The sequence below is a fragment of the Orbicella franksi genome, chromosome 8 (genome assembly GCF_964199315.1).
Source record: "Orbicella franksi chromosome 8, jaOrbFran1.1, whole genome shotgun sequence".
NCBI lineage: Eukaryota > Metazoa > Cnidaria > Anthozoa > Scleractinia > Merulinidae > Orbicella > Orbicella franksi.
This window is the reverse complement of record NC_138152.1, coordinates 26,241,494-26,255,505: the sequence shown is the minus strand read 5'-3', so window position 1 is coordinate 26,255,505 and position 14,012 is coordinate 26,241,494. Positions and strand designations below refer to the sequence as shown.

Sequence of the window (14,012 nt, the reverse complement as noted above, 5' to 3'; positions counted from 1 at the left end):
ACAAAAATAACCCGATGCTGAAAGTCAAAAGAAATCGAATATAAAAGTTTGAACATAAACTCATCTTAACAATAACACCCTTATTATAATTATGTTAAAATATTCCTACGTACTAGAAATCATGCAGAATTATTACTAGCAGTACTTAGCTTGGTCAGTGCTAAAGCTGTATCTAGAAAATGCATACTCATTATGTGAGTATGTAGGTTAACTCGGCTGAAGGCAAGACAACCTATGTTTTAATATGCATTTCTGAATCCTTCCGCTAAACTTTTAAACGTTGTCCATGTTAAATTAAGCATACGTCGTTACACCGAACTTACTAAATGTGAGTGTCTAGAGAAACCATACTTAACTGGTCTTTCAGCTTAAAAATTCCTGCATTTATTTACATGTACGACTATTTCACATACCTGAGGGCCAGGTAAATGCCGAAAAGATGCTAACATTATTCCAGTAAAGTGTAATTAAAATTACTTCATCTAAATATCTAGTGTGAAATACATATTATTCTATTTTGTACAAGATGCTTGAACAGATACAAGATGGCTCTTGCCTGACATCCTTACAATGTATGTTCTATAAAGCAGCTAGGAAATATTACAATGTACATTGTACATTGCATATTGATTTCAGGTTTTAATCATTGCTATTATCATCAAGATTGACAGCAATCACAAGTTGTTTCGACCAAAAAAATACAATCATATTGAAGCTCAAGCGACAGGGTACTGTTTTCTTGCAAGAAATTAAACAAGAACAGGTTAATTCAGATTATTGCAGTCAGTTGCAGTTGAAAACATTCTTCTCTAAGTTCAGTTCTCGCAAAAGATATACGCGGACATTTTACACTGTGCTAACTCCAAAGGCCTCCAAAGACTAGAGAATTACAGTGTAGTTGAAAACAACCCCAGTCGATGAGATTTTATGCTCAAAAAAGCTTTTCCACACACTAGAAGTAAAACGTACCCCTGACTAAACTTTTTTTTTGCTGAACACGTCGGAGTACATGGAAAAACACGCTGATGGTTTAGCTAGTGAACAAATGTCCCGCTCACTAGGGAAAACTAATTAAACTGCCTCATTTGTCACCAACGACTAAAGGCAGTTTTCCTTTTTAAAGGTACACTTTTTAGTTGTTGATCATTGGTCACTATTAACTTCAAGCAGTGGCTTTTAGCTATCAAGCACCTCTTTTTTGTTCTTGGGAACAAAATGGCGGTCAACAACTAGTCTTTTCAACTGTCTAGTCCTAAGGCCTTAGAGTTCTAACCTAAAATCCCGGGGAGAGGCGAAGGGGGGGGGGGGGGGAAAGAATAAATCCCATAAATAAAGGACAGGGGTGCTTCTTGAATCTTTTAGGCGTTACAAAAGCGGTTTTGGTACCTCTCTGGGTGCTCAGCCTCAAAAGGTCCACAGCGGGAGCTTTTGCGATCTTTTTACGGTTTTCAGCTGAAAAAATATGACAATAGATAATGTGCTGTTTTAGAATTGATACCTCTTAGGGGTGAGAATAATTTCAAGCCACGCTCACAAAACAGTATCTTGATACCTCTTAGGGGTTCTTTTCAAAATTTCCGATGAGCACCCTAGTTCTTTTTATATGGGACCCCACCCCCCGCCCCCCCCTGGCTTAAAATATCACATCACTGTGACTTATTGTAGATGTATCTAATATCCCGATTGCTATATGGTGTACACCTACAAATTGACATCTGCAGATGAAGAATTACTGAAATTTAATTTAATGAGTTATTTACATGCTGAGCAAAATACTATTAATACTGATCCCTAATTGTTTACATGCAAATGACTAATTGTGGTACAATCTAAAATTCATTGAAATATTAATTCACATTCTAGTGTCTATTCAAAGACATTAAATTGACTTCCTCATTCTTGACAGTTTCATGAAAAGGCATGTAGCGCTAATGCAAAACACTAAAATAATTAAAACCTTCTAAATGAAAATACATGTACATTCTATGGTAATGCTTAAAATTTCTTGGGTTAGAAGCTTGGAAATCTGTAGTTACAATAAATATTTTGCAATTTGCACAGCATTTTACATGGTAATGTTCAAACAACATATTCATTCTATATTGTGCTAGTCAAGGACAGCATTAAGCATTTTATCTATAGACAGCTGACATAGGAAACAAATTAACTAAGAATATTCCCAAAGCTGGTTAGCTCAGGAACCAAATTGGAAATGTTTTTAAATTTAACACAACTTTCTACAAGGATACATGAAAATGGATCTGAAAACGTTTTACATGCATTCTATGTTTTTGACTGAGAAGTCACTGAACCATTATCATGTTGTTATAACTTTTCTACAGAACTGAGCTCTTTTAGAACTGTGGGCGAGGCAAGCAAAGCTGGAGAAAGCGTGACCTAATTGAACATGTCACGCATTCTCCAGTTTTACTTGTCCTATTCCAAATGTAAAACCAAACTGCACAGCAATTGTGTTATCTTAAGAGGAATTATTGAATGGTATGTGCCATCTCCTTCTTTCTTCCATGGACAAGTTTTCTGACAATAATTGCAAGCAAATGATAAAGTACTGTACAACATAAAACTAAAAGTTCTTATTTCCAAAGTGTGTGCACCATCTATGGTACACACTGGGTTCCACAGCTACAGTGCAGCTGAAGGACTCTTTGGGCTTCCTAGAATATCTTAGAGTTCTATACCTTGATTTCAATAATCCAACAACTAACAATTAAAAATACAACTAAAAGTTCCTTTGACCCTTGTTTGCCTGAACTGGATGCCATGTTCCACTGTGCTGTTAGCCGTCCACATTTTCAAGATGCTCTACATGTACAGGATTAACCAAAAAGTATACATAAATGTTAAGTGAATTTTCTATAGTGTGGTACAATATGTAGTCTGGGCAAATTCACATGTATACTAGGAACGAATTATCCCTGTGAGATGAAATTACCATCTGAGATGGGTACCTTGTCTGCCTGAGATACATGTAAATAATTTGTCAAGGTATAAATCTGGTGTTAAGATGACCGTAGCACATACATGTAGTTCATCTTCAACTGATTCATCTGCCAGCAAGTCTTCAAGACCAACAGATCAACTGATCACGGATCAACACCGGATTTCTACCCACATTGTAGATAATTTATCCACCTTAGTTGAATAGATCATCTTAGATGAACAAAGAGGAGCAGGGATGGCCCAGAGGTGAGAGTGCTCACCTCCCACCAATTTGGCCCAGGTTCGATTCTGGCCTAGTGCCATACGTGGCTTGAGTTTGTTGTTGGTTCTCGCCTTGCTCTGAAGATTTTTCTCCTGGTAATCTGGTTTTCCTCCCTCCACAAAAATCATCATCTCTCACTATTCCAATTCAACCAGGAAAGAAGACAAGCATGAAAACCAGTCAAGGCTGATGGGGCTTCCTCTCTAAATATTGTAATTGTAGGGGTACCTGGAGTAAAGTCCAAAGTGACTTTTGGAAAATTTTAAGGCAGTCAGGATTGAAATACCTAGCAGCAATTTTTGCATGAACTGTGTAAATTGCTGGCAGGTATTTCAATGCTGGTTACATGTACCTCAACGTTTTCCAAAAGTCACTTTGTGCTTTATTCCAATCACCCCTTCAAATTGTTTATCGTCTAATATAAATTTGGAGATGGATAATGCTTCTCTTGGTATAAAATGGGCCAGTGGTCCTACCAGACAAAGTTTTATCTGCCTAAAAATTAAACAATCATTATAATATTGTTCAAAGTAATTATTATTCACTGACAACATTTTGTCATCAATTTTATTATCTTTTTTTGCCATCTACGCAGTCATATATTTTTTCGAATGTCTGGTGGCTTTCACTTTAATTTGCCAATCAAAATCCAACTCCTTGTCTCAAAGTTCTTTTAAATATGATTGGTGGTCAAACCAGGGTTAGATTTTAGCTCTCAGCATCATGTCCTCTGGTTAGTATTTGGCCTGAACTTAAAGTCATCCCACTGAAATAGAACCTGCACTGAGATTTTTGTAAAACTTTGCCTATTGATTGTTTATATTATAGGCACTTAAATTGTGAAATGAAAATGAGGGGTCCCCATGTTCATTTAGGAACAACAGGACCTTGTTTATACCCATATAAATCTTTATAATAGCACCATGATAGTAGTCACGATTGCTTGCTAAATTCACGTTTCCGACGATTGCTTTGTGTTCTACACTGAGAATTGGTCCATATTTATTTTACACTGAGATTTTAAAAAAATTCAAAACAGTTAAAAATTGTAGGTCACCATACTCGTTTGCAAGAAAATGACGATTTACATGGCGAGGTCCAGCTGTAAAGAAAAAGCCGCCATTTTTTAATGCGCATGCGCTAATCACACGTGAAATTATGCGCAGTAGGGATGTGCAATGCAATACTGGGGAATGGCCTTAAGGGGCTTATTCAAAGTCATAAGAAACTCAGTTGCAAACTTACATAGGCTGCATCTGCATGCGTGATGATTTTGTTGGCGGATGGTGAGCGGAGATGGAACCAAAACCTCCAATATAGTCAACTACAAAGAAAACAAATCAGTTCATCAAATTAATGTCAAACCTGGTGTCAACAATAATGACATTACACCTACATGTACATGTACAAATTACTCTACATGAATCTATGGATTCCTTGCTAAATTGTATTCTTAACTTACAGTTGTACAAGTTTGCAGTTCCTGACAAAGCTAGAAGCCACATTGTACAGTTTTGAATGCATACATATATGCACACCAGGCCAGATAGCCAGATGGCTGTTCAGGCATCCTGTGGATGCAGCTTTCTAAGAAAATTGCCTTATTTTTCATATGTTGTCTTAAAAACTGCTCATTTGAGCAGGCCCTACAGCACATTTTGGATGGCTACTCTTCAAATTCGGGCTAAAAGCCTGATGAGCACACATGTAAGCTACAGTGTACATGTAATCATCAGCATTGAAATAATACAGTTTTACCTACAGTAGGTATTATCCTCATTAGTATTAAATTCTAGATATATAATTTTTCACAATTAATTTTACAAGTAGGTGACTACTTTGAAAATGTACATGTATGTATACACGTATCTTTTACTGTGACAATGTATGTAAATTAACTTCTGGCAAGTTAAAAAAATGAAAAAAAAAAAAAACATTAAGGACTACAGACCTAAATTTGTATGTACATGTAGTAAGTTACTGTAAGGTTAATGCGAAAACAAATACTTTTCTATTTTCTTTCTTTCTTTTTTGTTTTTTTGCTAAATCATTGTAATTATTTTATTATTGTTTTTGTTTTTCCAGTTCTAAGGTTAAAAGTCATTAGCCACTTGAGATGAAATGCTAGCGTGCATTTCATCTCAAGTGGCTAATGACTTTTAACCTTAGAACTGGAAAAACAAAAACAATTATACCAAAAAGGTATGACTAGGAATAATTAACCATAGCCGCATCTGGTCAAAAATCTGGTCATGAATGTTAAATGGGTGAATTGATATGGCAAGATATTCACAACAGTATAGGAAGTTTTTGATTGGCCAATCAAAAGTTTGAATACAGTAGCAAATGGTATCACTAACAATGTATTTACTTACAGTGATCGTCTTCCTCTGTGAATGATCGTGACACCCAACAGCCTAACCAAAAGCCTATGAACTAGAGAAAAGTAGGGCATATTCTAATCACAACTTACAACTTAATGGATGTAAATTGCTAATAAAAGAGGGAAGACACTGTGGGAAAGGGCTGTCTAAGACACTGCAAATTAATTTGCTAAGAGAAAATTGTATGCACAAACTGTTGCAAGCCTACAACTTGCTTGCAGTTGTCACATGTACAGCACAAAATTTGAAAGAATTTGAAAATTGTAGTAACGTGTTGTTTTTTAAGCCTAATACAATATTACTGTTAGTAGTGTCAGACAATTTTCAGTGACGACAACCACATGAGAGTAAGGACTGCTTACCACAAAAGCTCCTGCATTGGGCAGAGTTGCACACTGTCTACATTGTAAATCTGCTACTTAAGGTTCCAAAAGCACATGCTGTACATGACCGTCAATTCAACCCAGATTCACAGAGGCTTTGCTCAGTAATATCAACACATGTGCATGCACAGTTAATTAAAATTACATGTACTTACAGCCAGTATGCACTCAGCTCCTGCTTGCACTGATTCCACATACTAAAAGGTCAAAATAAGAAGACTAATGATGTGAACACAGCTGTAATGGCACTACATAGCATTCTCCTCAGTACATGTACAGCTGAACTTGCACATGTAGCATGCTTCAAGAATTACAATGTACAACCTTCAAACTTTGAACTGTACAGTTGGGAATTTCACAAATTAAAGCAGCAGAAATGATAATTATTTACTTTTCTGTGTTCTATACCCTGATGAAACATGGGTTTTTGACCAAGCAGAGAATGCGCAGGGTCTTATCCATGTTATAATAATTATATTATACATGGCTCAAAATTAACAAAATCCTTCAGTTGCCATTTGGCGACCAAGCGGTAAAAAATAGTCGCTAAATGTAAATTTTTAGTCGCAAAAACAAATAGAAGAGACACAATCCATAGACATACATGACCTACTCAATGCTCAAGGGTTTGCAATGCATTATAGGGTGATTTCAAACAGGGGTAGCCGTTTTGAAGTTTTCGAGATTTAGTGTGCCTTAGAATAATCAAACATGGTGATCCAGTTGGCGATCAAAGAATCGTGGGTTTGTTTTATTATACCTATTCAAATAAATTGTCTTTCATCCACAAGTAATGTTCTTTTTCCTTTGAGATTACTGCTTGCCCTTTTAATTTCTGTCAGTCAAAGCGAAACCTAGTCGCAAATTTGCGACTACTCTCGTTTTGCTAGCCACAAATAAGTAAAGTTAAGTCGCAAATACAACTGTATTGGTCACAATTTCCAGCCCCGTTATAGATAGCCAATATAATGCATGCTCTGATTGACTAATTCTAGGGTATCATTCTTCCATAACGCAAAAGAAGGCCAATTGCAGGCCTGCAAAAACAAAGCAAAAAGCTATATAATAAAGAACTTATTAACCTCCAACGTTCAGTCTTTATGGGAAAATCTCACCTCTACTTTGCAATATTGACCTCGCTATCACTCAGTAAATACGACAATGTCTTGGTTTGAGATTTTCCTGGAAAGACCTCAACTCTTGGTTAATAAGCAGTTAACAATCATACGATTAATTGTAAAATAATATATCTTATGGAAGTTTAAGTTGAAAAGTACTGTTATGTACATGTATCTAACCGTGAAGTGGAGAAGACATCCATCTGTTGTAGGAGAGTCAGTTCCATCATTTGTTGCTGTCTCCGATTTGCATCCAATGCCATTTTTCGCCCACCAGCTTTGATGACCAGTCTTCAAACTTAACCAATCGTCCTCCTAGAAAGTTAGTTACAAAGTTTGAGACAGCCTATTGCATGGATATATAACTTTGAAGTCGTTTTAGAACCTGGTTTCAGGAAAGTCTACATAAATGCACAGGTTTGTAGTAAGATCCTGTGGGATTCATTACCGGAAACTACAGGATACTACAGGAATTGTTGCGATCCTGCTTATTGCATATTGCTTACAGTGTACAGCTGCAGTGACATTAATATTATTGGTTGGTGGTTAATGGTTAGTACGCTTGCCTCCTGAATGAGTGATCCAGGATTGAAGCTCTGCCTGGGAACATTGTGTTGTGTTCTCTAAGACACTTTAGACATGTACATGTACCCTTCTCGTCTCTCTCCACTCAGGTGCAAGGCTTGAAAAAAGTGCTATCTGGTTGTCCGGAACAAGTAGATTTTCCTTCTGGGCAAGGAAATTTTCATTCTCACTTGCCTGATGGGCAAGAGATCAGGCAAGTCATCTGCCGACTAAATCATTAAAAGAGCAAACTACGAACCTCCAGGTCAAGCAAAATTTTAGAGCTACTTGTCCCTAGGGCAAGCTGGAATTAAGCACTTAATGACTGGCCCCAAGGGGAACAGTGAGTTTTGTTTCCCTGAGACCCTCAATGTTCCCAGAGGCGAAGCCGAGTGGAACATTGAGGTCGAGGGGACCCAAAACTCACTGTTTCCAGCGGGACCAGTCATTAAGTGTCTTATTATACCTCCCAACTCAAAAATAGCAAAAAAAAAAAAAAAACTGCAAAGAAATTGTTTGCTTGAAGCCTGCTGGCTCACAAATTTGATCATGCGCGAATCAAAAGTTCAAGTTGCAGTGTTCTCCTTTTCAGGTGGTAACCGGTAAAATTTACCGCCTGTAGCATCACTCATCACCGCCTAAAATCCCTTGGAATTCTTGAAAATTAACTAGGTAAAAGAAAAAAATATAGTTGTTTCACCAATGTAATCAGTATTTTATCCTTGTAAAAGAATAAATAAACAGATTAAAAGATAAACTGCGCAGGCTATGGTTTGTAAGTATACTATCTGTGGCTTTCGAACTTCAAGGCAAGATCCGCAAATTTTTGGCGGGCTTTCTGCCACAATTCCATCATTGCAGATGTCATTTCTTCGCACGTGCATCGGAGTTGTTTACGTTCAATTTCATGATGAAGTGACAATGAACGTTGTTCTCATTTCTATCTGTCAGCAATGGCAAGAAGTCACGAATTGAAACAGTTACAGGTAAAGTAATTTTAGATGTTACAAGTATTTGATTTGCAAGCAATGTGGGGAAATCAGTTCCATGAACTTCCCACCTAACTATTGGCTTGAGAAAACTGGTGTTGCTAAATTGACCAACATTCACGTGTGGTGATCAAAAACTTCATCTTCATCACGAAATGCTCCACATTCAGGTCAAAAGTGTTTAAATCTATTTTCAGATGTTTTGAGAGAATCCTTCACAATAAAACCCTTCCAGAACGTGAATGAAGACGATTATGCAGCAATTTCGTTTGGTTTTGAAAGACGACACTGATTTTGTAGTGACACTTCATGTAAGCCCAGTGAGGATACCCCGAAGTGGCTTCTGCCTACATGTACTTTTCTGTGACTTTAGGGCAAGAGAATTAAGACAACGAAAAACTGTTAAAAATGAAAATGCTGTTTGATTCCATTTGACATCTAAAGCCAAAGGTGTAAAATTAGTAAACTGTAATGCATATTAGATGGAGGTCTTTTCAAAGAAAATGTTTTTATTAGTTCCTTTCCTTTTTTGAAATGTTCTTCTGGTGAACAATTCAGTAATAACAATAATAATAATAATAATAATAATAATAATGTTTATTAGTAGCTTATAAAAAATTACAACTAAAAATTCTTAGGACAATATATATGTCAGGGAAATACTAACTTACAAACGAATTTCAAATTACACTCATTCTTTACAATCCTTAATAATAATAATAATAATAATAATAATAATAATAATAATAATAATGATAATGATGAATATTTATACAGGATAGCCCTTCAGTGCAAGAGTACTGTTATCAAAGGGGTCCTGTCTAAATAACATAATATAAGGATAAAAACTAAAATAAGTTAAGAATGACTAAGTAAATTATACTGTATAATTTACTTCGTAAATTATACAGGATAGAAAACTTGTAGGGCAAGTTATTGATGATTCATGTATTGAGAGGTTGACCAAGCGTCTGAAAAAAAAAGGCTAAGAAAAAATTGGTTTAGCTTTCTATGTTAGCTCTTACATGTAAGTGCTACTGCTGAAACAACCTGACAGGAACAACAAGAAAATCACAAGGAACGTTCTGACAACTCACACAAACTACCTCGCAAGGTAGTTCGGCACTGAAGTTGACAAGAATGAGACAAATTTCAATTCCATGTAATGCACAGAGCAGACCTAATAAACAAGGCTGCAATTCAACTGATTGCTTTACCAGTTTAAAGTGCTCTGTTACCTGTTGTACTGAAAACAAGGGAGAACCGTGAGTTGTTGTTTCCCTAGGGAGTTAGTGAGTTTTGACTCACAACACATGACACGTTCTCCTCCAGCCAAAAAACATATTAATTTTGAGTTGGGAGGTATAACAATGTATATCGGATGCCAGCAAAGTAACTGCTGGGGAGTAACCCTGAGATTGACTAACTTCCCATTCCGGGGGAGTAGAAATATGTGATTATTGTACAGTACTCTTCTAGAGTTACTTCCCTGTACATAGAAACCAGAGATACATGTAAGCACTAGCCTGATGGGCCACTTTACTTTCTTTGCGCTACAACTGCCACCAGGAAATGTTTCATTATTTAGTCATCTAGTGTGAATACCACAAAAGTCTATGCATACATGTACACTTAAATTGATTTATATCTGCAAACACTAACTAAACACATTTATACAATCACAGACAAATGTAAGTAAGTCTTACATGGGTAAGTCGATCAATCTCCAGATAAAGAGACATGATGGTAAGGTTTATTCCAAACCAAATAAGACACCAGACTGAATACTGAAAACAAAGAACAGAAACAGTTAATAAAATGGACTAAAATCTATAACTACAAGTACAGAGCACACATGTACACATATATGTAACATAAATCGGATCTTTATCAGTAGCTGGGCATACGCCCTTATATAAAAACAGTACCAATGTATAACAAAAATACACTTAATATGTAATTTACCTCAAAGGAATTCCTTTATATAATGAACTGTTAAACCCGCCGGTTATCAGACTCCTTAAAACCCGCCGGTTGTAAGACTCCTTAAAACCGCTGGTTGTAAGACCCCTTAAGACCACCAGTTATAAGACCTCTTAAAACCGCCGGTTATAAGACTCCTTAAAACTGCCGGTTATAAAACTCCTTAAAACCGCCGGTTATAAGACTCCTTAAAAACCGCCGGTTATAACACTCCTTAAAACCGCCTGTTATAAGACCCCTTAAAACCGCCGGTTACGAAACTCCTTAAAACCGCCGGTTGTAAGACCCCTAAGACCACCAGTTATAAGACCCCTTAAACCGCCGGTTATAAGACTCCTTAAAACTGTCGGTTATAAAACTCCTTAAAACCGCCGGTTATAAGACTCCTTAAAACCGCCGGTTATAACACTCCTTAAAACCGCCGGTTATAACACTCCTTAAAACCGCCTGTTATAAGACCCCTTAAAACTGCCGGTTATGAAACTCCTCAAAACCGCCGGTTGTAAGACTCCTCAAACCCGCCGGTTATGAGAACCCTTAAAACCACCGGTTATAAGACTCCTTAAAGCCGCCGGTTTTAAGACTCCTTAAAACCGCCGGTTATAAGACCCAGTGACAACAATGGGATGACACGCCTACACAACTCCTATCCACGTGTAATAGCCGCTTTGAGAGTTTTGCTCGAACTGAAGTAGTATAGTATATTATTGATGATCTGCCCCTTTTGTATGGTACGATAGGGGGATCTTTGAATATTTCGTTAAGCAATAATCCTGTTTTTAGGAGGACATTTCACCAGAGTAGAGCTGTCAGAGGTCATAGGTCTGTGTAGTTTCCCCTGTTATCTGCATGTAATTTGTAGAGTTTGACACCTGTGTTTTGCCACGTGCTAGTTTTTTTGGCTTATAACCGGCGGTTTTAAGGAGTCTTACAATCAGCGGGTTTAAAGAGTTTTATAACCAGCGGTTTTAAGGAGTTTTATAACTGGCGGTTTTAAGGAGTTTTATAACCGGCGGTTTTAAGGGCTCTTATAACCGGCGGTCTTAAGGGGTCTTATAACCGGCGGTTTTAAGGAGTCTTACAACCAGCAGGTTTAAGGAGTCTTATAACCAGCGGGTTTAACAGTTCATTATGTAAGGGGATTACATAAGTGTATTTTTGTTATACATTGGTACTGTTTTCATATAAGGGTGTATGCCCAGCTACTGATAAAGATCCCATAAATCTATGTGTAACATAAATCTATGTTACATGTTTGTAGTGTGGGGCAATATACATGTAATTTGGGGAGCTGGATTTGAAATCTAGAGGTCCCTGAGTCAGTCTTTGCAGAAGGATTGTAGCACTTTCTACAGTGTTTGTATCTATAGTACATCAATATTAAAATGCCCTAGACCTCCAAATAGCTTTAGAAAACAGCGCGAAGAAAATATATGTGCTGATTGGTTAAAAATCGTGTTTCTATAACCCAGTAGAAACACAAAACTTACATGAGCTGTTGACATAATGATGGCTCGAGCAAAGAGAATTTACATTTTGATGATCAAAGTAAACAAGTTGTTTCCCTTTTTTTGTCGCAGAGTTTTCTAACAATGTTCTCCATGTTTCTATCAAGTTATAGAAACACTTGTCAAAGTTTGGGAGAACTCGAAAAAGCTGCGGAAACACTCGCTTACATATGGCTTGTGTTCCCACAGCATTTCTCGTTCTCCCAAACTTCCACTCATGTTTCTAAATAACTCGACAGAAACACAGTACATGTTTTCTATTTCTTAAATCAAAGTTGGGCTGTAACTTACAGTTGTATGTATTACTTGAGAAAAACAAACAACAATAATGCTCTCTTATTGGTGGGGCATTTGCACTCTTTTATACTCCCCTAAGGACCCTAAACCCCACAATGGGAATTTTGTCTACACAAGCTAATCCTGCTACACGGGAGGCATTTGCAAGTTTCTGACAAGGAAATGGCAAATGCCAGACAAATGCCTTGAGGAGGGTTAGGAGGGAAGGTGATAATATTTGCCCTTGGAATTGGCATTGTAATTACCAGTAACCCAAAGCCAATTTAAGTTCTTCGTAATTTAGCCTTTGCCAATCTTATGACAGTTTTAGATAATTAATTATAAAGAAGATCTCTATCAATTAAATTAAAACTGACAGACTACTCAATCAAATCTAGAGCCAGTCCATAAATTGGCAGAGATCCATTTTGTGAAGACACAAAACTTTTGTTTAAGTGTAGAAGACACATTAAGAGGTATATATGCATGTACATTCAGCGAAGCAAATAATTCGAAAGAAATTAGCAACCAATTGCCGTTGCTAACCTTTTTAATGGATTTGCATAGAATTTGTTATTTTTGAACAGATCACAAAGAAAAACTTGCGGGTTTATTTAACATACTTAGCAAATGGAAAAGTATTGGGAAGTGGTTTGGAATTGCAAAAAACAAAAAGCTGCTAGTTTCCACAATCGATTCCTTTACTAGCGTTTCAACCTTTCGTGGAATATCTAAGCTTACATGTAAAAGAAAGATCTAACTAGAACAGTCTCTGTAGATACACACTCGGAAATGATGTTGCATCTTTGATTCTCTTTGCGCATTTCGACACGTAAAAACTTTTCCATTTTCACAATATTCAAGAACGTCGGATCCACTTTTACGGAACGTATATTCGGTTTGATACCACCAGAAACACTGGAGTCTTATTTTCAAATATCACGTTGTGAGAGAATCATGCCACAAATTTTGTAAACTACTTTTCTGAAGCTGATCAGTGATGAAGGCAATGCTTAAATTCCGTACGATAAAAAGCCAAGCTAGGTTAATTGCTGTTAAATTCTCACCGTTATAACATAAGGAGATCGGTATTGATGGACTCCAAATATACCCACGATTAGGAAGGCAATATGGATGAAGTTTGCGATGATCGGCGCCCACATGAAGCCGAGGAAATCGAAAACTTGTCTTTCTACAACCACCAGCTACAAAAGAATACAAACAGTAAACATATTATAAGCTGGCAATGGCTGGCAATCAGTGTTTATTATTTTCAAAGAGTCCTCAACTTTAAGATTATATATTTTGATAAACTATTAACTAAAGCGTGTCAACGAATCGAACATGTTCTAGTGCTGTAACCTCATCTCGAAAAGTAGGCAGAACGCAGCGTGAAGCCAATTCCATACAACTGATTATACCCACCATTTGAAGAACTAAAATGAACAAGAGGATGTTCCTTCCTCTACAGCAGCCCATGTTGGATAAAATTTCTTAGAGTATCGTACCAGTGAGACGCTGTTTCTCAAGACATTCCTAAACAACAAGTCATACACAATATATTTTGCCTTCCCGTCAGACTGA

At 36.9% G+C, this 14,012-nt stretch overlaps 1 protein-coding gene across 1 annotated transcript; it reads right to left on the bottom strand.

Annotated features, from left to right (window-relative positions):
- Nucleotides 1-1,722: 1,722 nt before the first annotated feature.
- Nucleotides 1,723-13,995, bottom strand: LOC145494577 (sodium/potassium-transporting ATPase subunit beta-1-interacting protein 1-like). Its single transcript, XM_081474077.1, has 8 exons — nt 13,854-13,995; nt 13,496-13,633; nt 10,368-10,448; nt 7,289-7,423; nt 6,146-6,187; nt 5,599-5,659; nt 4,469-4,547; nt 1,723-2,823 (listed from the first exon to the last, which is right to left on the bottom strand). Exons 1-8 carry the CDS (start codon nt 13,905-13,907, stop codon nt 2,814-2,816), a joined length of 600 nt encoding a protein of 199 aa, XP_081330203.1. The 5' UTR covers nt 13,908-13,995; the 3' UTR covers nt 1,723-2,813.
- Between the last annotated feature and the right edge of the window lie 17 nt (nt 13,996-14,012).